The sequence below is a fragment of the Rosa chinensis genome, chromosome 5 (genome assembly GCF_002994745.2).
Source record: "Rosa chinensis cultivar Old Blush chromosome 5, RchiOBHm-V2, whole genome shotgun sequence".
Lineage (NCBI taxonomy): Eukaryota > Viridiplantae > Streptophyta > Magnoliopsida > Rosales > Rosaceae > Rosa > Rosa chinensis.
In genome coordinates, this window is record NC_037092.1 from 64,919,000 (window position 1) to 64,945,528 (window position 26,529).

General features: G+C 35.9%; 2 protein-coding genes and 1 long non-coding RNA gene across 3 annotated transcripts; 2 read left to right on the top strand and 1 right to left on the bottom strand.

The window, feature by feature from the left end:
- Positions 1-8,813: 8,813 nt before the first annotated feature.
- On the top strand, positions 8,814-9,054 carry LOC121049319. The gene is made up of 2 exons (XR_005799542.1): positions 8,814-8,858; positions 8,945-9,054. It is a non-coding gene; the product is annotated as an uncharacterized LOC121049319 (long non-coding RNA).
- A 100-nt stretch (positions 9,055-9,154) lies between these two features.
- On the top strand, positions 9,155-10,845 carry LOC112163845. The gene is made up of 4 exons (XM_024300112.2): positions 9,155-9,175; positions 9,254-9,346; positions 10,217-10,321; positions 10,408-10,845. Exons 1-4 carry the CDS (start codon positions 9,155-9,157, stop codon positions 10,843-10,845), a joined length of 657 nt encoding a protein of 218 aa, XP_024155880.2.
- A 7,254-nt stretch (positions 10,846-18,099) lies between these two features.
- Positions 18,100-24,827, bottom strand: LOC112164857 (MLO-like protein 6). The gene is made up of 15 exons (XM_024301178.2): positions 24,508-24,827; positions 24,334-24,391; positions 23,995-24,245; positions 23,135-23,251; positions 22,982-23,042; positions 22,472-22,560; positions 20,877-20,951; positions 20,560-20,654; positions 20,291-20,340; positions 20,076-20,116; positions 19,791-19,964; positions 19,630-19,665; positions 19,439-19,506; positions 19,275-19,335; positions 18,100-18,960 (listed from the first exon to the last, which is right to left on the bottom strand). Exons 1-15 carry the CDS (start codon positions 24,628-24,630, stop codon positions 18,484-18,486), a joined length of 1,776 nt encoding a protein of 591 aa, XP_024156946.1. The 5' UTR covers positions 24,631-24,827; the 3' UTR covers positions 18,100-18,483.
- Between the last annotated feature and the right edge of the window lie 1,702 nt (positions 24,828-26,529).

The window sequence follows — 26,529 nt, forward strand, 5'->3', positions numbered from 1 at the left end:
GATCAGACTCTAGTTGTATGTATCATTCTGAACTAGAGTTTTACACTTTTGTTATGTAGTATAAAATTCATTTTTTTTTTGTAGAATTAAATCTTACAAAAAGTTATGTACAGGTAGCTTTAAACATAACTGACTCAGAATCACAATGATTGATGAGGTTTTGCAAATGGAGCAAAGGTAGCTGAGCAACTCAGGTTTGAGCAAATTAGTTTGTAATGTTAATATTGCACCTTGTTACCCAATCCTATGAGTATATATATTGGTTTCTGGTTTCTTCTACCTTCGAAACATAAATTTGATTAACTCCAACTTGAGAAATGAATTTCGTCTTGATCAACCCATTCAGGAGGATTGTTGAGCTGTGATACACCACTCGGGGAACTTTTCTTGGATTAAGGCATCCATTTGACTAATTGATGTGCTTTTCATGATTCTGCCTAAATTATAGGTAATATATCATTGTGAATTTGAACTTAAGCTAATTGTTGTTTGTCAAGCTAAAAAGGTGCTATGGTAAGCTATATACCTCTAAGCTATATCAAAGAGAATTTTTTCTGGAAAGATATATCTTTAATTAGTTCTTGACATCCCCACCAATACTTAATCATTATCATATGAGAGAAGACTAGAATTGTTAGTACCTGAATTATACTAAAATTCAATGAATACTACTGGTTGCTAATTAAGGTCTTGAACTATCAAAGGATCTTGATCAACACATTCTATGCAGGTGGGATGTTAGGCAGATATAAACACTGCTCTTGCCTTCTGGTATGCGTTTGACTGGTTGGTCAGTTTCTTACATACATTAGGTAATTTATCACCATCATCTGAAACGATACTTTGGCACTGCGTACTTTGGCATCTGTATCTGAAGCATTTCTATATATGTAGCAGTTAAAGCTTGAATTTGCACTTGGTAGTTCTTGTATTCTAATGTTTAAATATTCAATATCTAAATTTCATTGCATTTGTTTTCTTGCTTTCTTGCCTTAGTAGCCGAAGCTTTTTGTTGCACGATGTGACCCATAGTCTCATTTGGTCTACTGTTAAGTTTCTAAATGTCCCCAAAGGTTTGTTGTTTTGTTCTAAAATATATACTTTCATTAACTGTTAAGAAAAAACACTGCTTAAAGAAATGCTTATATGGTTGTTATTTCGCAGAAATTTGTCCCTGCCTTTACAAAGATTCAAATTTAGCATAACTGGAGAAGCAGATATATATCATAGTGGTAGCAAATTTGCTTTAAATTGAACAACATAGAGTTTCACTTGCCCCCTCTTTATTAAGGTATATTCCTCACATTTTACACTACTAGACCATCCGCAATTGGCTATTAAAATTAAGGTTTGTGTTCAATGAAATTTCAGAGAGAACGGGCTGATTGATATATTTTTCTCATCTTTACTAACCAAATAGATATATTTTATGATAGGAATCTGATTGATATATGATTTCTTGTTTTAGCAGATGTATGCTTAATTTATGAGAATGAATCTTCTTTGAAGAGGGAAGTACTAATTGGGAAGAAGGATGAGATATATGGTGGCAGGTTATTAGCGAGTTCTGCACACAACTGGGGATATATGGTGCAGCTACTACAACATTTAAATATGCTTTTGATGCTTGGTATAGTGCACAAGATGCTTGGTAAAGTGACACATGAAGGTTTTGTTGAAGTGAAAATATATTATATCAGCTTTTGATTCGTGTAGCTAGTTAGGAATGCTATTCTTCTTTTATTGTTGGCTTGAAATTGGGACAACTTTGTTTGGGAAATACTGCCTTTTGCAGTTTTATGTACAGAATGTTAGATATTATGATGGATTGCTTGATAGATATATTCACTGTTCATTGGGTAAAATGGACCAAATTAATGCACAAATCAATTCAGAGAATGGATGTTTGCAGCAATCACACAACAGATTTTCAGAAATGTCAACCAACGTTGTCTGAACAAAAAAATTCTAGGTATTCACACAACGCATTGATAGCTATCACACAATGGATTTCAATAAGTAACTTCGTCTAGTTTAACTCATTCATAGCTATCACACAATGGATTTCAATAAGTAACGTCGTCTAGTTTTAAGCTCATACAACAGAAAATACTAGAACACAGTTGTCTTATTTTTAATCACACAACAGCTAAACTACAAAACCGTTGTATGAAAATTCAACCCACAACGACATAAAAGCAAATTCTGTTGTGTGAACTGCTGCGCATGGGTGCGTCCAGCATCTGTCGAGTTCTTGGACAACGGTGTTAAGAAATATACGTCGACTGACTTTGTATCATACAACGGTGAATTCACCGTCGTCTGATTTTTCATCAGACAACATCGAGATAGACGACAGTGAGTCTTCAAATCAGACGACGTTTTTTCACCGTCATGTGATGCAGTTTTTGGTGTAGTGTAAGTAGATCACTGTATTTTGGAGAAGCTGTTTTAACAGCATTTGTAATATATATTTCAACATTACCAAAACACCTATATTAATGATAATGTTAGCTCCTGATATGGAGCATTAATCAATATATTTTTGAGAAGCTGTTTTAACAGTAGTTTTATATATATGAACTAAATTCTGTCTTTCAAAACTTGCAGTCTGTTCCAAAACCCGCAGCAACGCGCGGACATGTATGCTAGTTAGATACAGTTCTTTCCATGATTTTTTTTCATCATGTAGTTCCAATACTGTGTAGGATGGAGACAGGTTTTGGAGGATGCATGAGTGCTACATGCATGGAAATAATACAAAATATTTGCGAGTTCCTGATAGGGTAGTTCCTAGTGTCGTTGCCCTTGTATATAAGGTGATTGAGCAGTAAAGAGAACTAGATGATTTGGTATATATTTTCAGATTATGTGGGTTTAAGTTGTAGAGTTGAAGTTTGATGTAATGTGATATGCTACTTATACATTTTCAAATATTACATCGTGCATGACAAATTATTAATGTGATATCCCTAAAATTTATTAATTTTTGTTTTGTTTTTGAAACCTTATTTACGGCATGAAAAGTATGCCTTAAATGGGATCTCAATAGCTCTTTTAGGGCATGCATTATACGCCTTAAAAGAAAGTCTTTTACGGCGTGCAGCATGTGCAGTAAATAACGTGAGTGACATTTGTGATATTACTTTGACGGCGTTCTTGGATGCACTTTAACGGCGCATTTTAGTGTGCCGTAAGTGAGGTGCGTCTTTTACGGCTCGGGCATTTACAACCTGCTGTTTTACGCCGTAAAAAGGTATTTACGGCGCACATTGTGGGCCGTAAAAGACCATTTTTGATGTAGTGCAGTCTCAATTGATATAGTGGGTCCCATCAATTTTTGTAACTTTTAATTTTTTATTTTATTAAAATTGTGAATAACAAAACCTCAGTGAGAGTCCTCCGCTCTCCCAAACGCCCATCCACATGTCTCCCACCTCCTCTCTTTCCCTCGCTCTCTCTGTTTTTCTTTTCTTCACAAATAAATTATTTTTCTCAATAGTCAGTTTCTCTCACACTCAAAACACAGACTTTTTTTTTTTTTTCATTCTCTTTTTTCATCTTCCCCAATTACTCTCTCCCTAGCTATGAAAATTGGGGATTAGGGTTTGACAAAGTTCACGAAACCTTTCTTGCAATGGCTTCTTGTTCGCTACCCATACTGGAGCGCTCCTTTCGCTTACCATAGACCACTTCTAAACGCTGGCCTTCTCTCTATGGCTGGCCTACGATAGTAGGAGATGGATTTGAACCCAATGAATCCACCAATAAATCAATCTTTGTTTCATAGTCTCTGATATTATTTTACTTTTCACTTTGTTCTTCTCGTAGTAATTGAGTGCGAGCATTTGGGGGAAGATTTAGAATTTCAAATCAACTGTGATGTCGAGGCGCGACGACGTTGTTTCAAGTCACGGGAAGAAGACCACATTCCTGGACAAGGAGACCATGGAAAATTTGTATGTTTCCCCATTACTTAATACTATAGTTTTCTAATTACCTGATTGTACTAAGTTTGCTTATGTCTTGAATATATCTGGTTTCTTTCTTGAATACATGCTAATTTAGGGCACAAATCCGTGATTTGAGAAATAGTTGGAATTTGGGGCTCAGGGTTGGAGTTATTATAATTTGCCAGAAGTTTCAAACCATAAAATATGGGTAGAAGTAATCTGGTTGGCTCAAAAAACTAGAAATCTGAAAGTTGTTGACCTAGCCCTGCAGAAAGGGTGCGATAATTTTCCGGTAAACAAAAGAAAGCGAAAGCTTTTAAATGGTCTTTATTTGTAAAAGCCATTCTAATGTGGCAAGCTACTTTAGCTGTGTTTCTGATTGACTATAGTTAGTAGGGTGTCATTAGATTGTTCTACTATTTTTGTTTAAACATGGTTTTGTATTATTTGTGACTTATTTTGTTTTCGCCGCTGCAAGACTATACCAAATCTAGTCTAGATGAAATTGAGGTGAAGTTCCAACTGACTAGGGACACTCTTGAAACAATGTTGAGGTCATTGACCTACATCAAAAAACAACTCCCAAGCATTGTAGGCATGCCTTTTCTAGTTTAATTATAATTTGCTTTCTTTGTTTTCATCTCATCTGTATAGACATATCATATGGTAGATGTTGCCTTGGACGTCCTAAACTTGAATTAGGTTATAGCTAAATAGTCACCCAATTTTGATGTTAAGGATTTAACTTTGTCTTAAGCATAGCTCAGTCTAATCCATTTTTATTCTCTTCACAAAATCATTGCATTTCAATGTACATTCTTGTTTTGTTGTCAATGACATGTTAACATAAGGCTCAGTCTAATTTTTTCATCTGTTGATATATAGTAAAGAACTTTCTTTGCTGCTGTTGGGCGAAACAATGATGTATTTCACTGAATTATTGAAGGTCAGTGTCATTAGTTTTGAATCTGTTACAATAGATGACACTTGATTAGGTGTAAAACTACATTTCGTAGCAGTCTTCCTTCTTGGTTGAGTCATTATTGAGTTTGTAGTGCTCCTGGAATTGTAGACTGCCGCGCTGATGAGTTTAGGAATCGACAGGAGAGGAATAATAATTTGAAGAATTTGTGCAAGCCGATTTGGAACTTGGCTCCCCAGTGTGCAGCCCCTTTTTGTTAATTGAAAATGTAGATGTTTATTGTGTGATTTGGTAGAAGTTTGGTTATATAAATAGATGAATCGTTAAATGATTTCTTGAACATTTTGCATTTGATTTTTTATATTTCAAATACTATCCCTTATTTGAAGCGATCAATGAATTCTAGTATCAATGTTTTCTTGTATGGCTATATTCGAGATATTTATAGCTGGTCCAGAACGTCACAGCTCACTCCCACTGGTTTGCTTACTCGTTTGGTTTACAATAATGATCCTAAGCTTGATGTCAACTCTTCTAAAGTAAGCTTATACTGTGCAATTTCGATGGATGTACCCAATCGAAAGGTATGTCAAATAAATTTCTTTTTTAAATAGCTTTTTTTTTTTTCGGAAACATTTATACGTTTTAATTTCTGATTTATATATGAAAAAAGAAAATTAGTTGTCGACGTATGTTATAGTTATATAGATATATTGACAACATGATATATGTGTATTGGCACTAGCATTTAATTACATAAACAATTTGACTGTTAACAGGCCATTCAATTTACTTTATAGTTACTTTACTTACGCTTGTGAATATATATATATATATATATATTTATATTTATATAGCTAGCCCTATATATATCATATATATTTTGTTTATGATTGAGCTACAATTAATTTCATCATAAGGAGTGAATGATATCATAGCTAACAATTAACCTTTTTTTTTTTTCCTTTCTTTTTCCTATTTTCTTTTGAGCCAGATACTTACATGACTTAAAAAAGTATGTACGCAATAGGAGTCGGCCTGAGGCAAGCATCGCAGAGGGTTTTATAATTTAAGAATGTCTATCATTTTGCACAATGTATCTGTCAGATGGAGTTGAGTCAAAAAGAACAAGAATTGGTCGTAATGCTGATGACCCTGGGATTGTTCCTCGTGAAGGATTACCATTATTTGTCGGGATGGGACGATCTATAGAACCAGGACACGAGTTTACACTAACTGACCTTGAGTCTGAACGCGCACATACACATGTGTTGATAAATTGCCCTCAGATTAAGCAACATCTAGAGTAAGTTATTTAATATTAATTGTTCATTATTGTGCTACCATTGATTAAACATAATTCATGTATCACTAACCAATCATTGTTGACATTGTTAGCGACCATGTGGCAAACACACAGCGGACTAAGAATAGACGCACAACTTTGATGGAGGCTGAAAGACAAGCAAATAATACATTTTCGATATATTTTCAGGAATTGGTAAGATTTTTTTTTCCATATAAAGCATATCTTTTTATAACACTTGTGTCATATATACAAATGAAGCATCATATTTTAATAATACAGATTTATAGAAGAGTACAACGAAAAGAATTTGTCGACCCAAACATTCGAGCCTTGGCTATAGGACCAGATAAAAAGGCAAGGCGATTCAACAAGTACATCATGAATGGGTTTCGCTTTTTGTTAAATCTATTGATGCTCAATCAAATACTCAAAACTGCGGTGTGTTTGTTAAAGCTGGGGTGAGTAGCTATGCTACTGCGGGAGATCGTAGACCAAGGGATGGTGTAAAAGACTACTACGGTGTACTAACAGACATCATTGAGCTAGATTATCACCATGGTCGGAAAGTCTTATTATTCGATTGTGATTGGGCAGATAATAGAGTTCGCAATAGAGCCGTCAAAATGGATGAGTATGGCTTCATTTTGGTAAATTTTGATCATCTACTTCCTAAACTGGACACTCTCATTCTTGCATCACAATCAGTGCAATTTTTCTATGTTCAAGACCCAACTGAACCGAATTGGCACACAGTGATCCGAACTCGACCCAGAGATTTATTTGATATGGGCACAGACATAGAACCGGAGCCTTATGATGCCCAAAATTTGATTGTAGGGATTAACGATGACGGAATAGCAAGAACAGACATGGACGGTGTTCTAGTGAATGATGTCATAGAATGAAATTGAAGTAGTTGTTTTTTTTTTTTAACAATTTTTTTTTTCTGGTAATTATTTTGTTGCAACTTTGGTACTGTTTTTGTTTTTCAATATATTAACAATTTTTGTTTTTTAATATATTTACATTGTGGTGCCCTAATTATATACATCTACTGCTTAAAGAGAAAGAAACAAAAGAAAAAAAGAAAAAAAACAAAAGAAGCTCAGGCCTGCTATTTACGTAATTACCGCCTCCACCTGTTTTCATCAAGTGCTGCCGTGTGGTTTTGATGGAGCTCTGCGTGTTTGCTCCACACAGAGACAGTAAGGGTGATGGAGGGAGAGAGACGGTAAAATCGCTTCTATTTGAGATCGGTCGGAGAGAGACAGTGTATAGCTTCCTTGGACATGATGAGCAGGTCTGGAGCTTTTGGGAGTTAAAGAGGAAGAACGCAGTACTACAACGAATTGATTGAGGTACGAAGCTGTGTTTTTGTTTGCATTTTACAACTGGGTATATGGTGCATTTAACTTCAATTTCATTTTATTATCAAGATTTGGTTTGGATTCAATTTGATTATGATATGTATTGTTATGGATTTTGTGGCAATGGAAGAGTATTGGGGAATGAAGGTATTACATTCAACAGTCTCGATGAGCCAACAAGGCATCAATTTGCAGAACTGCTCATGTTGTTATCCTCACTTGCAAATACCCCATTTCCTCTGCCTTCATCTGAAATTGTTCCTTTTCTAGTTGGCATTCTAGAGTCAGATTCGAGCAATGTTGAAACCAAACAGTCATGTTTGGGTGCACTTCACAACCTATCCACCATGTTTGTCCTCCGATAAAGAAATCTCCGAGAAAGCTCTTGCAACATTGGGGAACTTGGTTGTGACCTTAATGGGGAAGAAGGCTATGGAAGAATCTTTTGTGCTTTTTCAAGCAGAGCGGATTTGAGGTAGAAACTATATTCCCTTTATTTTATTCAGAAATCAACTAAATTGAATTATATAAAGAGGCTGTTTAGAGTTTGTAGTCAATTAGAAAACCACATCTTCACGTTTTCAATTGGGGGACCTTCACGGATGCAGAGAGCGGGACAAAATAGAGTGAGAGCGGGAGCAAAATGCCTGAAATCAAAAGGGAAACAATGGAAAAGAGAAATTGAGTGGGACAAAGATTGTGTTGCCGCCAATTGTGTATTAAAATCCCTTCGAAATTTCAAATGGATAAGACGTGGTTCTGCTATGATACGCATATAAAACAACCACGTCTGTAGAAGTGGAGGTCAATTCCCTATCAGGTTTAACAATCAATTCTCCATCTCTCTCATCTCTCTAGTCTCAGTTGGAGGAGGTTTGCTTATCTCTGTTAATTACTATTCGTTTGGAGAATGGGTATGATTGTTTTATTGATTTTTGTGGTTTTGACAGATGAGTCACCTATATGAGGATGAAGAGGATTACGAAGAAAATGGATATGATGATAGTGAGACACAAGATGTTGGTGGCATGTTTCATCAGCAAGATGACGTCAATGTTTCATCAGAGGCGCCTGGGGGAATAAAGAAGCACCGTGGTCCAAACCAGAAGAATTGGGCAATGGAGGGTCGGGAAAAGCTCTTGTGGAATCGTTTTGGACTTCCTAAGGGTCCACGATTGAAGGTGGCAAGATTCTCAAGATTCTTGGGTATTTTGGCAAAAGACTTTACACTTTTTCCAATTAGTACACCTGACTACCGACATTTCAATGCTAGTGACAATCTTGAAAGGGCTTGGAATCGTGTTAAGGTATATGTTGAATGTTTCAATCCTTTGTTAACATTGTCTTATATGTGACTTTCCATTATATTGATGCGTGTAAACAATTTGTGCAGGAAACTATTGATTGGTCTAATCCTTGGGTTGCAAGTTTGGAAGGTAAAATCAAGAAAAGGGTGAAGAGCAAGTTAAATGAACGGTGGAAGCACTGGAAGTCTCAGTTGCGTAAAAAATGGTATAAACCATTCATGAACACACCACGTAGGTTTCAAAAGCCTAATGATGATCGTGTCAATGAGTGTCAATGGAAAATTTTTGTTGCAAACATGGACAAGAAGAAGCACCAGGTACAAAACAATTATTTCATCTTCTTCATGTAGGCTAGATTTAATATTACTTACCGGTGTTCATATGTTGGAACACAGAGAATAGCAAGCATCAATAAAAGAAATCGGTCTCAAAAGAAGATGAACCAATCAACAGGGACTCGAACATATGCAAATGTCGCTCATGACTATGTAAGTGAAACTTCAGTGCATACCTTAAATGTTATGTTAGAACAACTTCAAGTCTATTCAACACTGGACAGAGCTATATCAAAGACTATATATGGACAGTTATAATTCTTTTTTCTTTGTTTCTGTCGGTAAAATCTTTAGTTTAAGTGATTTTTTGCTTGAGTATGTCCTCAATTTTTCTCACCAAAGCTTAATTAATAGGTGTATCTCAACTAATATAGTTTGTTGCTTTAACATTCGCTTAGCTATCCCTATATATACTAACTGCCCACTTCTTAAAAAGAAAAACGCCAAATGTGGTAATTGCAAACATATAAAGGGAAGAAGAGACCTTGACCTCGATTTATTGTAATGAGTTCCAGATTGGTAGAATATATACTTTGCAGACAACTATGCTTTTTGAGAAGTTAGTATGGCAAGATTAATTGTTGCATGCTTGGTAAGTTCTTTCATTGCTGAGTAATTGTTGATCGGTATTCACCGACCCTTCCACATCTAAAAGGTCTTCAAAATGGAGATACTGCTACAAATGCTATCAAGCAGGTCACCCTTTTGAAACTTAACCCTGAAATAAATAGAGATCCCATAATGCATCAGTTAAGCAATTCATTATGGCAGCATCTATATACAGCATTACTTCATGGCAGTATAGGCAAATCACCATTTCTACCTTATTTCAATATACGGAAAATATTAAAAAATGAAACGGGGGAATTATTTACAGATTATTAGTCAAAATATTTAAAACGTGATTACCTGCATACATTTGGATTTGTTTCTAACTCTTTGTATATTTGTTTCTTCTCTCTCTTACCTGCCCACCTTCTTGTATATCTAGTGCATATTATTAATATACAATCTATTGCATAGGAAATTTCTCATGGTAAAGAGCCAGATAGGTGGGAGCTATTTAAATTAACACATCAAAGGAAAGGGTCCCAAGAACCAATAGATGCGGCATCTGCAAAGGCAATTGTAAGCTAATTTATCTGTAGCTTTATTATACTTGTAGATATTTCGTGTCTCCTTTGCTTATGGTCTATCTATTACATTTGTTGTAGGCGGATTTTGAAGAGGCTGAACAAAAGAGGCTAAGCATGAATGTTGACATCACTGCTCCAGAAATCCGTGAAGAAATGTATGCTGAAGTTCTTGGTAAGGAGAAGGGGAATAGAGTGAGAGGTGTTGGAGCAGGGGTTACTTGGGACGAAGTCCCTGGAATCCATGTTGAAGAGGGAGGAGTATCAAGAGAAGTGAAACAGTTGCGAGAGCAATTGGAAGAGCAAGCGAAAAAGGCACAAGAGAGAGAAGCACACATGATGGAGGAACTACAAAGCAAAATGGCTGAGCAAACAAAACGGATGGAACAAATGTTTGAAGTGAGGTGCGTAGAGATGGCACTCCAAAAAATGGGAGAGATGTTTAAACAATGCGGAATATCAGTGGATACTAGGGCTGGGCGTTCGGACCCGAAAGACCGAGGGCCCGACCCGAACTGAGTGAAAAAGCCCGAATCGGTTCGGTTTTAGATTTGAAATTCTTGGTTCGGTCTAAAGCCCGACCCGAATTGAAATTTTCGGTTCGGTCTCGGGTTCCACATTTTCAGGGCCCGAAAGCCCGAACCGAACCGAATACTGTAGCACATGCCACATGTCAGTCTATGATTGGGTGTTAAAATAATAAGTTAAATATTTAAAAAAAAAATAAATACACAATCCTAAACCTAAAGGCCTCCGTGTCCTCCACTCTAGTGAGTCCTCGAGTACTCGACACTTCGACAGACGACAGCCTCCTCTCTTTGCTTGCCCCAAATCTCCCTCAGTCCCTCTCACTCTCTCAGTCCCTCCTCTCTTTCTCTCTCTCTCTCTAGTTTCTCTCCAGTCTCTCTCTCTCTCTCTAGATCGAAAGGGCGGCTCGCAAGTTGGAGACGTTGGTATTGGATCTGAGCTTGAATTGGATCGGCGGAAGGAAGACCCAGCTAGCCATCCGGTGTGTGGAATTAGGGTTTCGATTTCGTTTTCGGTGGAGAAAATCTGATGGGCGATATAGGTTTTCACGATTGATAAGGGAATTGGAAGGGTGTGGATTGATAAGGGAAAATCATGGTGAGTGTTCGATCTATGGTGAGTGTTGGAATTGAAGGCGCGATCGGGATTGGGGAAAATGCAAGGCTATGCATGGGAGGGGAGGTGAGGAGAGGAAACGGAGTCGGCACATGTTGACAAGCTCCGGCCTGCTCCGGCCTGGGAGCTAAGTATGAGTTCTTAAGATTCCATTGTTCATTCTTCATTCTTCTCAAGCCTCTCGTTCTCTGTGTTCCGCCGTTGAAGCTTCAAAGCTCTTATTACGCCTTCACAAACAAAACCCACTTCTCTACTCTTACTGGTATGCATTCAACATCAACTTTTTCTCTCACTCACACCCCATATGTGACTGTTACTTCTTTTATATATTTGGCTGTTGCTCTTTGGCTGGGTTTTCTTCGTTCTTATTTGCTACTTTATTTTGATTCTTGAGTATGTGATTCCGGGACTGTTGGACTCCAAGAAATCGAAGAGGGTCGGGTTTTTGGTGCTCTTAGAACGAACCAAGTCGAATCTTGCTCAAAATTTTTGCAGTTTCTAGTTTCTGCTTTTATATGATGATTGAAACATAAGTCAGTGTGTTCTTTGCAAAAGTAAATACTATAAGGTATACAAAAGTGTATGATTTACAATTTGATATCAACTTGGTGTGTCTCTATTTGGTATTTGGTGCTGTTCTAGAAGAAAAAAAATACTTTTGTTAGGTTTTCCCATCCATTTTAATTTTTAAGCAGTTGAACATATAAACTTTTATAATTAGCTGTGCCTAATTGATTTAAGAACATGTAGTGCTGGGATATTTGCATTAGATGGTAGTTGGGTTTTTTAGGTGACCCAACTTGCTTTTTGGATGGTGTTGCTTGTTTGGGGACTCTAAAAAGCAAACTTGTCTAGTACTAGTAGCATCATTTCTGTGTTCATATTCACTTCAACTTGACTACCTAGTACCTAGAATTGATACTCCATGTCATATGAAACTGTGTTATTTTTAGGACTATGATCCTGAAGTAAGCAGTTAATGCCTATGTGTTGCTGATTTTCATCGTATGTTATCATGATGATGATTTATTATTTAATCTCATTTTGCGTCCTCCCTTTTCATTTTCCTTTATTACCTGCTTTGATTCAATAACTGTGTGGATTGCAGGGTTCTACTCTACTTTTCGGTGGCTCTGTTTTCTTGTGATTAACGTTTACAAATGAAAAGGATTTGATTCGAGGTCGGCATAGTCCCAGACTCCCATCTAAAGCTTCAAAGAATTCAAGGGTAGGTAATGCAGGCAAAAGTAAAGCAGCAAAATAAGGTACCGCCCCAGTTATTCTTTAAAACTGTGCATTTCTGCATTTGGTTGAGCCTACTGCCTCAAGTTAGTTAATGTTATGCAATCTGCCCTAGTTTTTGTTTAAAACTGTCAACTGTGCGTTTATGCATTTAGTTAGCACAAAAGGGTGCGTTTATGCATTTAAAACTGTGCGTTTATGCTTTTTTGTTCTAGGCTGAAATTAGTTTAATGGAACTGTTCTAGGCTGAAACTGTTGGTTACTGATGATATTGGATTCATGGATTGTTGGTTAGTGATGAACTGATGATATTGGAACTGTTCTAATGGAACTGTTGGTTAGTGATGATTCATGCGTTTAATGGAACTCTTCTAGGCTTTTTCAGTTAATGGAACTGGGTTTCTCAGTTACTTTTTCTGTTTCTCTCTTCAACTTTGTAAATTGATCAGCTTTCAAATGTGAATGCAGAGCTGCAAGTTGGAGTTGTCATGGAGTTCTAGACCTGTTGAGCATGGGAGCCGGCCTAGCATCAATTTGTGATTTTGTGCAAAACGGGAGGATTGTGTTCATGTTTCTGTTGCAGTTGTAGTACCATTCAAACTTTGAATTTCAAATGATTGAACACATGGTTGAAATGATTGAATAAGTTGGATTGTTTTCTGTTGGACAATGGACAATGTATTTGTGAGTTTGTGACTTTGTGTTGTAAACTATATAAATTTGTAATAATGCATGATTACTGTTATGTTAATGAGATAATTGGATATGCATTCTAGTCTTCCAGGTGCCAAAATGAGTGGCAAATGACAGGGTGCAGAATTGTATTTGGAAAACAGGGAAAACAGGCAAACATTCTTGAACTGGAAATTGGGCCCGAAAAAAGCCCGAAAAGCCCGAAAGCCCGAAAGCCCGAACCGGTTCGGTCCCTGTCGGTTTTCATTTCGAAAAAAGCCCGAACCGGCCCGAACCGAAATTCTCGGTCTCGGTCTCGGTTTTACTGATTTTCGGGCCCGGCCCGACCCGAGCCCAGGCCTAGTGGATACACAAGAAGATGTGATGCAAACGATGTCTCAGTTTGCTCGTGACACGCCTCAAAGGCCATCGACTGTTGCTTTTTCACCAGATGATGATGTCTACCGTCCTACAATGCCATTTGATTGCCCCAATATGCAAATTGATTAATCAAGTAAGTATATATTTATCTTTGCATTTTGACTATACTTATTGGATCTGGAACTTTTTTACAGTTCATATTATGATTTTGTACATATATATGTTATTTCTGAAAGATCGCAACGAGGTACTTTTATTCTGTGTTCAATCTGCTGGACTTTGTCTTTAAGGTCCACATAAATAAAGCCTGCTGATGTTAGTAGCAGAACAAAGCTGAAAAGAAGTACTTACAAGTTGACAGGAATAAAACTAACCTTCCAGTATATAAGGCTGGTTGTACCACTCTGATATCATTTTCTTTCCCTGAAGAATATGAGGGGCACTGCACTGCCTGAAAAGTTTCATGTTTCAATGTAGCTTTGGTTTTAGATTATGAACTAAACCAAAGAATTTTTAGTCTAAATTTATCAGCTTTTTGTGAATAGTTAAAAAACTAAAGCATTTCCATTTCTTCCTATTCTTTTTCAACAACCAACCCAATTCAATCTAAACCCAAAATCTTTGTAGTCTGGTAAAAGACTGAGTGGATCAGGCCAGCTGAGCAACTACTACTGATCAAAATACATCTCAACTCTCTAATCAGATATGAATACTAACTCTGACAGAACTAGCAATCAAAACCACCAACTGATTTAAGAACAAAATTTTAGATTTCCGTTTATGTTTTTTTATTTTTTCTTCTATAGTTCTATTAGAGTTTTTCTCCCACCACTTCGTGTTTAATTAAACTACTCTTTTCTTTTTCCTATAGAGGTTTTATTATTATTATTAATAAGCAGATCTCTCTATTATGATTTTGTACATATATATGTTATTTCTGATCAGTAACTCGTCTTTAACTTGATCCATATGTTTAGGAATCATGCCTCTATCAGCCATTATGCAACTAGAGTGGGAGCTAATCTTGTGGAGATGGTGGTCATTGCTTCAAGACTATTAGGATTTCAATTCAATGTCAAGTTAGGATTTCAATTCAGTACTAGATTAGGATTTGAATTCGGAATTTATTTCAAATTATGTAGACCTTATAAATAACAAAACTATTTATGTACTTCTGGTAAAATTTCAATGTTAGTGGATTTGATTTTATTCATTGAGGTTCTTCTTTGCAGGGGTGTTATAATGGTTGTAATCATGAAACAATTGATAATGAGATGTTAGATTATTGCTAATTTGAATTTTCATAATAGCAGATTAAAAAAAAAAAAAATTGCTCTGAATATTAATGGTAGGTTTCAATAATTTTTTTTTTAATATAAAAATTCAAATGATACCTTTGTCATAGGGTATCCAACGCATAATAGATACTGAAGAAGATTCGTTGCTTTGCTTAATTAACATTATATAAAAATTTATAATATCAAATGAAATATTAAGGTATTTAGTATCGTATACGTATAAAACAAGTATTTTTATATTTTGATTAATATATAAATAGAAATTAAAAGAAAATGAAGAGAGAGAAAGAAAAACATTAATATAACATTTAAAATAAAATAAAAAATAGAGACACCAAAGTCAAAAGCGTGGCTTTTGGTTACTGGAGCCTGCAATAGAGGATACCCTTTTTCATTCCGTGGCTGCACCGTACATAATAACTTTTTGATACGGTTATCCATATTCTCTAGAGCAAAAGATACAGAAAAATTAAAGTGTTCTATAAGGCATATGCTAGTAGTGCTTGCAGGGCAAATGGAGTTGGAGGTCAGGTACCAGCAAAAACTAGAGCAAACCCAAGTGAGCAACTCTTACAAATCCAACAGGAATTATGAAGGGAGATGATACAATCGCGACATGTTTATCCTACCACTGGTTTAGCTAGACTGCTTATGGATGACAGTATTCTTGACCCACATTGTTGAATTAGTTTTTAGAGCATCATCTGATCAGTAGTTGTTTTTTAATTACTTTGTTAGATAATTAGATGAGGATTGATAAGGTATTAGATACTAGGTGAATTTATAGTTTTATACTCTTATAGACACCGTCAGGTGGGTCTGTATTCAACGCTAGAAATTTTATATGAATTATATGTTATTATCATAATTTATTGCCCATAAAAGAAATTTATTTTTTATGTACGTAAATGAAAATAAAAAGAATTTCAAATGTTTGGCCCAAAAAAAAAAAGTTTAAAGGCTGTGGTTCTGTCAGGTGGACAATTCTCGTTCTGTCTCTAAAAGCAATAGAGGCGGATTACATTGTCCTTGGCTACTTTTGCGCATGTGGCAGGAAAATATTATTAGAGACGGATTTTTTAATGTGGGTGTCTCTAATAGGCTTTAGAGACGCAACTTGTAGTGACGGTTAATTAATTCGCCACTCATTCTATTAGAGACGGATTTAAGTAAATATTTGTCACTAATATTCTTTTAGAGATGTTTTCTAGTTGTCCCTAGAGCATAATTTTGGTGTAGTGAAATTGTTGTCAATGTAGTAACTTGGTTCAATTATATGTAAATGTGTAAAACAAATGTGATAACTTTGTTGTTAATGTTGTAAATTTGGTTAAACTAAATTATAATTTTGGTTCAATTAGATGTAAATAAGTGTATGATAATAAACATCTAAGTATTCTAGACAACCCCAAGTATTCTTGTACTGTTCTTTTAATATATGTTGTTTCTCATCAAAAGAAAAAAGGAAAAAAAGGAAATCACAGGGTCTCAAAAACCTTCTTTCAGCCAGCCTTAGGCATCAAACCCACGAAAAATAAATTAAAAGACCCTAAAAGTTAATTAATTTTGAAAAGGAAAAATTTAGGAGAATGAAATTCACTCTCTGTTTTACAATCCACATTATCTATTTTTTTTTTTTTTGTTGAAGTTCTTATAAAAAGACAAAGTATAAGTTACTAAAGACAAAATTAAAATTACTAGAAAATGAATCAAGAAGTGTGGATTGTAAAATATGAAATTTATATTTCACTCATAAAATTTATCAAGGCTTTTGCTCTCATGAATTCTCAATCGACCCAAAAGAAAAGACAGTAACTCAAATATCTATACTGCCAGTGCCAGCCACTTCGCCTAATAATCTCTTACATGCACAACAAATTTCAGCAAGAACTTGACAGATATCTCTTTAGAAAAACAAGAACAATTTATAAATAATTAACAACATTGTCGTACGGCAATTTTCCTGAAGATGCACCGCCACAGTGAGATCAAGCACACGCAAAGTCAGATTCAGTAGCTAGCCTCCGCTGGGACGAAGAGCTGACCCTGCAAAGCTCGAAGACGGCGCCGGCTGCGCTCTCTAGGCTCTTTTGGCTGATCCATAGCCCCTCCGATCGACGTAGTGAGCCACCGTCGCCGACACAACCAGCACTCCTAGACACAACACCGCATAGCATCGCCGACCCAGCTTGCCCAACGACCCCTCCACTATCTCCATCGCTCCACTCTCTGACCTGTTTTATGTTTTGCCTCTTTGAAAAACTTAGTGACTGAGAATTCGTATGGGGTCTTATATATATAAAGAGAAGGCCCAGAAGGGTACATGGAATTTGAATCAGTAAGACAGAAAACAAGGGGCAGAGAGGAGGAGGAAGCCGCTGGAAAACAGAATAAAACCAGGGACTGAAGGCAGTGCTTGTCGTTTTTCAGCAGACTTTAATTCTGAAACAGAAAGCTACGGTTTTCCATGGTCTAAAACGATAGCAAAATTGGTTTCTTGGATATGAACACACTCACAATTCGATGTTGAGGATTAGCCATATCCGCTAGTAATAACCATTTGTGATGGTCTTCGGATGGATTTCAACCATTGGTTTGGTGCATCAACAAAACAGTCCAAATGAAACAAGGACCGGAACCGGAAACTTGTTGAAAGTAATTACTTTTCGCTTTGGGGAGTGACTTTTGGTAAGTAGGGTTTAGAGGCATTTACTTACAAAACAAATGATCAAACTGGTGGTGGTAAAAGTACAATTGAAATGTTCCACTATAGTATACATCTCCATTTCCTGCCAAATTTTGAAGTAAATGAAACCAGGGACTGAAGGCAGTGATTGTCGTTTTGCACAGACTTTAATTCTGAAACAGAAAGCTACTGTTTTAATTCCATGGTTTAATACGACAGCAAAATTGGTTTCTTGGATATGAACACACTCACAATTCGATGTTGAGGATTAGCCATATCCGCTAGTAACCATTTGTTGATGGTCTTCGGCTGGAATTCAACCATTGGTCTGGTGCATCAACAAAACAGTCCAAATGAAACAAGGACCGGAACCGGAAACTTGGTGGCAGTAATTACTTTTAGCTTTGGAGAGTGACTTTTGGTAAGTAGGGTTTAGAGGCATTTACTTACAGGTTTAGAGGCATTTACTTACAGAACAAATGATCAACTGGTGGTAGTAAAAGTACAATTGAATTGTTCACTATAGTATACATCTCCATTTCCTGCCAAATTTTGAAGTAAATAAAGGAGAAAAGAAGTAAATGAAGATATACAAGGTATGCAAAATCTATGGCTATCCAAGTGTCCCCAATTATAGCATCGCCGTCGTGGTTGTAATCATCATCGTCATGGTCGCTGTAACCATCAACCTCTAATGGCAATGCAACTCAATGTCCAACGTGTATGTCCACATATTTATACAGCACCTTGTCTCTTATCAAATGAAAAGTCCTTGGGCGGTCCAATATTAATTTCGTGTTGGGCGGGAGTCGATTGCGAACCTCTAACGCTAGCAGGAGCCGCATGGACCGAGTTGGGTTCGTTGGCATCCACCCGATCATGTTCCATGTTCCCTACTTCGACTTGGTGTTGGTGAGAGAACGAACCATCTATGTGGAGGTGGTGCGAGGGGGAGGGTGAGTCGGTTTCATAACGTTGTTCAACTTCAAAGTTTGATCTTCTCGGTGATGTGTGGAAGCTGTCCACCTCGCTGCGGTAATGCCGGAGGAGGTGGATGGGGGAAGCATGGTGGGATGGAGTGCCTGGTCGGCTAGACATTGGAGTTACGGAGCCTTTGTTCTGTTTGATGTGCTTCTTAGCCGTGTGATGCCAGTTGCGTAGAGCTGTGGCTACCCTCTCGTTGAATATTGTTGGTTTCATAGAAGAGCCCATCTGCTCATGTCACAGCATAAAATATGGTCAATTTCTATTTAGAATTTTTTTTTGTTGTTGAAACTTTCTATTTAGAATTTATATTATGCCAAACGTGTATAATATCGTTTTGTTGAGAACTTGAGACTAAGTATTAAGATTATATATTTAGATTTGGTTCATATTGATCAATAATTAAGATTATAGTTTGACAATATAGGTGTTGAACTTTTGACTAGTGATCGAACCTTCTTCATGCATAATATAAAGATACATGAAACATGTACTATATTTTATGTAATTAGCTATATAACATGTATTATAATAAATCTGACCTGTGTGACAAGGGCATAAAGTGGGAGAGTGACATAACTGCAGAGAATTTGTATGAGGACCCTGAAATATCCACAATGATTGTTTGTGTTAGAACACATGCATTTTTACGTTAACGCTAGGAAATCAAAAATGATTATTATAAGGCCATGTAAGTGAGACTCACCCCATTGAAACTCTGATGATGATATCCTCAGTATGCTCGTGAAAGCAAGATTTCAAAGAAAATTCATACTGAAAGTAATGAAAAAGAAGAGATATAGGTCAATATTACTACACCATATTCTTTCATTTAAATGCTTAAATTACCTAAGCGTCAAGTAATTAACGAAAGACCAAAGAAAGTAATTAGCTTACCCAACTCCATGCAAAGAACGCAAGTTGGAAGGCATTCTGCAATTGATAGAATACATAAAAAAACCAAATTAATCTCACATAATTAACTGTAATCTCACATTATTAATAAATTCACATTTTCAAGGTTCAATTTATTAACATTGAATTAGTTGTTAAGGTACCTGAAATAGAACGAAGTTGATGAGGTAGAGAATGAGGCGAGGGCGGTTAAACCAGAAGAGGTCATCACCAGGTTGAACAACTGGTGTACCCTTCACAACTTCTCCTCTTTCTTGGATTCTAAGACCCATTTTGGTTATGATAACTTGTAGTTTGGTTCCCACCAATAGAATGATCTGCATTTATTCAAGTAAAATCATCAGCCAGTTAGATCTATACATATGTAATATGTTGCAATTTTGTGAACTCAATTAGAGGATATGTGAGAATGAAGTGATTTCGCTTACAATTAGTGGGATAAAGGGTAGCCAAAGATAAGAATACCAGCCTGCCCAAAAGAATTTCAAGGAGTACTCGGTCAAAAAATAATGTAGGAAGCATTACTAACGAGAATTACAACCACCATATAAGTATGTACTTGTTTAAATGCATGTAAATTTAATATACTGATCACATAAAGATCGTGTAGAAATACATCTTTTATAGATTAGTTATTACTCACCATGAGTGTTAAAGAGTAGAAAGACCACGGCAAAACCCCAAATTGGAGGGCTGAAAGGTGAAGAACAAAGATGTTGTCAACTAAAAATTATAGAAATAATTTGACAACTAATAACAATTAAGTTCTTTTTTTTTTTTAATAGAAGTTGATTGTGATTCAATAATCAACAGTCAATAAGCAATAGCTTAATTACAATTAAGTTTCTATTGTAAGAAACTAATAACAATTAAGTTTCTATTGTAAGAAAAGAAAAGAACAAAAATACTAACCTGATTCCCACTACCACCTTGAAATCCTCTTCGAGTGATCTGTTTATGTACTTTTGGAAATTGAATTTTTGGTGGCTTTGAGGTGCCAAATGTGCCTGAAATATTATGTACAATAATTATTTTACCAACTCATGTGTATCATATATATTATCTCAGTCACATGCATCTGTATGGTATCAGTAAATTCTCGTGATCAAAAACCATAAGTTGCTATGTTAAATTTATCAGAAAGATTACGTATAACATTACACATATTTTCAAAAAAAAAAAAAAAAAAAAAAATAATAATAAAATCAAAACCTTTGTAATATGCTTACCATGATAAACCCGTGGCGCAAGGTCAAGTAATCAACTTTGGGAACTGATCTAACAAATTGTCTGAAAAAACAAACCTGCCATAACATATAATACAAAAATAAATAAGCTAAATAAATCAAATTATATAAATGGAAATATGAATAAGGTCATATATAAAACGAAGCAAAAGGTCAACGGTATGAAAGAGAAGTATAAGAAAATGAAACACAACAAAAATATATTATTGAGCTGATGATCGGCATGAATATCTTCATCTCAATTCTCAACACCTCATGAAATTAGAAAATCAAATAAGGTGTCCCAAGGAGAAAGTCAGACAAATAGAAAAGAGGAATTTGTCCCGGGCACGATCCTTTCCTTATCTCAAGTGCCATTCCTGTACCGTCACTGTACTCTTCGGTCAATCACTGGTACAAATATTGTTGGTAATTATGATCTAGACCAATTGTTATTACATCTGGGTCTTAGTTCTTAAGGTCCTTAACCTTTTGACCGACTCAATTACAATGGAGGTTTCTACCGGTGGAGGTTGTATCGGGAAATCTCATCAGAAGCTTCTTCGAATTAGAGTTTTGATTTTCTGGGAATGTCTAGAAGCGTTTTGGGAGTCTCGTGTTGAATTCAAAAGCCAGAGCCATCGAGCTGAGAACTTTGAGAAGTTCAGATCATAATTTTAGACATGCATTGACCCAGTTTTCTTGCCACCCCGCAAAAGGGGCAGAAAGCGCTTTCCGACTACTGTTAAGAAAAGCACTTTTCAAAGAGATTGCTTTTTTGTCCTTAGCCGATGGAATCTTCGCCTTGTACCGTCCGCTTAATATCGTAATTATAATAATACAGCCTGCTAGTTCTCGCAGAGAAGCCAAATCCATATACTAAAGCCGTCACTCTCTCGTAGGCTAATGGCATCGGATCAAATAATTTCCTAATATATCAATCATAGAATTAAGGATTTTAGGAGCCTTCACTCTAACGGGCACCGTTAATTTCTTGTCTTATAATTAATTTGACAAATAAGTAGGAACGTGGAGCCATTTTGAGAGGCTACAGAGTCAACTCTTTGATTACAACGTACATGTGGATAAAGTACTCCTACCATGGGAGCTATAAACCTTAACATCTCAATCAAATACTTACTTTAGATCGATCAACTATTTTTGTCTTATTCTTTCTAACAATTTCTTCATTTGTGTTACGTGATTGAATGAACGAATGCTTGGGACCCTTTGTGTGTGTGTGTGTGTGTATATATATATATATGTGTGTGTGTGTATATATATGTGAAAAGGATTTATTTCCTTGGACTATCTAGCTAGCGCTACTGAAATCATGACAAGGGATTAGTTTACTTTTGATTTAAAATGACTGCCACCCAACAAACAATTATTAAAGTTGTTTGACAAGATCATGGAAACACTTGCATGACCAAAATGCATGTGATTATTTTCTTTTGGCTCAAAACTATTTAGGACTTATTTTGCGACCAAATGCAGCATCCAAACAAAATTTGTATGTAATTGATGATAACTGCATCGAAAATATGATGATATAACATAAATAGATTATTAAAGTTAAAGAAGGAAGAAGTTCTTACAATCCACATGAGAAAAGGTGTTTTGGTCCAGTAACTTAAATGTCTTCTCCCAAAAGATGTGTCCCTTGCAAATCTGAACCGCTCTGGATCTATCATACACACAAAAGCTCACTATTAATCCATATACTTTATAAATTATTGTCAAATTGGTATGACTCTACATGTTGTTTTCAACCATTTATGTCTTTTTTTACTGTAATTTAAAACCAAAGTTAGTAAACTACGACACTAATTGATTAGTGTATACCTTAAATAATTAACAAATATGTTTCTTTTTAAATATTATTGCATGCATAACAGTGGCCATTGGAGATTGAGAAAGTCTTGCGTACGATTGACGTAAGGGACACGTGGTACGGGTTGGCCAATTAGGTTATTAGCAAGGGTCACTTTAAAAGTTAGGGACAGTTTTAGAATAAATTAAATGTAAATTTTGATGAGTTTTGATTGGCCAGTGCAGCTACCGTATGTAATAATTTTTCTTGCAGATTAATAAGCAGTAGTACTAACCGTGCGAAAATTGATATTCAGCCGTTCTTGTTTCTTTTTCCCACCTCTTCCAACTTCTCATCTGAACTCATCACCAAATAGTCATCATTAACCATATATTACTGGTTTAAGTAATAAAGGACGAGATTTGTAACTTGCTGGGAAATTACGTACCTTGGCTCTTCCTAAAGCCATAGTGAGAATGCAATAGAGTACGTGGAAAACAGCTAAGACGAAGATAAATATATGCAGTTGATGAATACCATCCGCAGATATGAATGGAACTTTTCCCTGCAAGTTCAAATAAATAGAAAATATCTTTTTACCGCTTTGACCGATCAATATAGAGCTAAGAAAATGTACATCAAATTACAGAAATTACAGATAAATATTTGAGAAGCATATCTTTAATTAATCATATGTCAAACGCCTTACAAATAAGTGATGAAAAGAACTTCCAAACTACATGTTAATACAATTAATTAGCGGTAGACGTCCTAATTGCACAAAACAGTAATATAATTCGGTAAATGAACATCCAGTTTATAGGACTGAATAAAAGGATCAAACTATCAAGTTTTTCTTCCCAAACATGTGGAGTTTTTAATAAGTAAGTTTTCTATGTATTAATTTCTCAGAAAAATAATGAATCTTAAACATACATGCACATTTCTTTACATTTTACTAAGATACCCAAAGAAGATGACCAACTTGGGAAATCTTGGAAGTTGGAAAAACCAACTTTGATTCAGTTCCCTAACAATTAAAAGAAGTTTATTTGCATGAAAAATCCATGTTTTTGTCTGATATGATCCAATGAATATAATGACAGACAATGCATGCTAGATGACAATTGCGCTACCACTTTAATCAGGTGTACACACAAAAAAGGTAATTAAGGAATTATTGGCTTTTTGTTCATGTACAAAAAAATGAAAGAGAAAGAAAACAATAACATGGAATACGTACTTGGATTTTTCTTTACTATACAAAATACAAGATAATTATTTTAAGTGGTCGACATGCATTCATACCTTGGCTGCACATTTGTCGGTGCCCGCAGCCGCCAAAACGCGGCGTGCGCTTCCACCTCCATAACCAGATTCAAACGCTGCCAGCAGTTTCCTACTTGGGCTTTCAACCTCTTCTTCTTCCACGATCTTTTCCTCCTGCTTCTTGCTACACGGATGCCACGTGTTTCCCACTTTCTTCGATATGCATATGTTCGATATCGGACCTTGCCCCACCGTCAGCAGCAGCGATATAAACCCCAATAGCATAAGCTCTGAACCCATCAAATAAGAAACTCAATCTTTGATGAAAGTTCAAGGTTTGAATTTGAAGTGTGATAAAATTAAAGGGTTGTGCTGTACCTGATTTGATCTTTTCTAGTGCTTCGAAAAGAGCTCGTTTGTGTTTCCTCTTCAACCACTGCAAAAAAATTGGTGCAAGATTTTCAGTTTTATGACCACGGGGAGGGGTTGGTAATTAAAAATACCCATTAATTTGGAGATTTGAACAGTTCCGGATTTGGTTTAGTTGCGTACCTTTGCTATAAGTTCGATTATGTATTCGATGATGATTGAGACTAGAACCAAAACAAAACAGACAACGGCGACGGCCCATGTCGGCGTTTGCTCCAACGATCTTCCGGAGGTTGATGCCGCCATTTATCTTTCCTATCAGCTTTCCCAATTGAAATGAAATAGCCTCAACATATGAAATGAAGAACTCTAACAGAGCAAAATAGGGAAATAGAGAGAAAGCTAGACAGAGGGAAGGGTGAGTATGATGGATGAAATGTTGAGGTTGCGGGAGTTATAAGGGAGCAAATGATGAACTCAAGGAACGAAAAATGGAAAGGACTTCAGTGGAACATTTTGACTTTTGGTACGCGGTAAGGGACTTGGAGAGAGAGAGAGAGAGAGAGAGAGAGAGATAGAGAGAGGGACTTGAACGAGTCCTTGACTACTTCATCAAATTTTCAAACAGTTTTCTTTGACTGAATAATAATTGCATGTAAAACCTAGCTTAATCGATTAATTAATCCCTGGAGTACGTATTGGAAGACAACACTGGATTGGTAATTAGCTTTCGACCACTAAATGATGATGTGGTAGTACTTTTTTTTATTTTATAAAAAATAAATTCGAGCTTTTCAATCTAATAATGTTTTTTGGGCCTTTATAAATTTAACCGTAACACTAATACGCTCACATCTTATAATTCAAGAGCATTTTGTTTCTTTTTCCATGATTTTGATTTGTTACTCGAGATATTCACGATGAAATATTAAAATTATATAAATCAAAGAAATTTTTTTACAAACCACACGAATCATTTATTTGTATTATCTCATATTTTTTCTAATCAATAAAATACTTTGACCAACTAGCATTTAACGTAGTGATAAGACATTTCACTGTTACAAAGTTTTGTCAAATTCTCAAGTTTGATACTTCCTCTCCATTTATTCAAAAAGAAAAATAAGCTACGGTATGTGTTCTTGCAAATCAAATGATGAGGGCAATATAATAAACAGAGTTGCTGACCAAGTATTATTGTATTTACAATTAGCTCACCGTTAATCACGTCTTGAGTCAACACTTTGCTTCAAAATTTTCCTCAAGCTGAAGAATTCCAAAGTCATTCATTCTTGTTCTCTCCCAGCCCTTGGATCGCCAATCCAACGGTTATTAACTGAAGTTAGCTGCGGTCAAAATATGAGAGGGTATGTCCCAATTCGATGCGATAATATTAAGTACCACATAAACCTAACAAAGAAATAGAAAAGTGGCTCCTAGCTAAAAACTACCCAGAACGCTCCAATAAGATGGAGCCATTTCATTAGGGATATGGATTTGACTGAATGAGGGTGACAAGGGATTTAATAAGAATTCATAAAACAAGTACCAAGTCAATAATGCACACGTAATAAAGTTATTATATGCAAAAATTGACTTGGTTCGTTTATTGTCCTACATAGAATTTTAACATTTTTCTTTTGGAAATTTGGAATTAATTATAACTTTCTGTAGCTACAAACTGCAGTGATTAACAATCCAGAAAGGGAAAACGTAACTCACAATTTTTCTTCGATGTGGAAACATTAATTCTTCTGATTATATTTACCCCTACCATTTTGGATTGTTCTAAATTATTTATTTTTGATCTCTTAATCTGCATAAATGGGCATGTAGAAAATTCTTTTTCCAAATCTAAAGGACATTGAAGCATTTTTTTTTTTAGGGAAATGAAATAGATTTCATTGACTTACAAGTCATTACAATCAATGGATATAAGCTCCACCACATTAGGAGGAGGTACAGTAAAGAGCTGCATAAAAAACTGCCCCTTTTTAGCATCTTGTGCTAAAGTATGAGCCACTATGTTTGCTGCTCGGCGCACATGATGAACTTGCGCAAAGGATGCTAGCTGCAAGGCCTCTCGAAGGTCACTTAAGAGGTAGCCCAGCTCCGAATGATCAAGGGAATCATGCACCACAACTTGTACCAAGTCTTGATAATCAGTTTCCACTATCAGAGGTCAAATTGATGAGAGATAGCTAG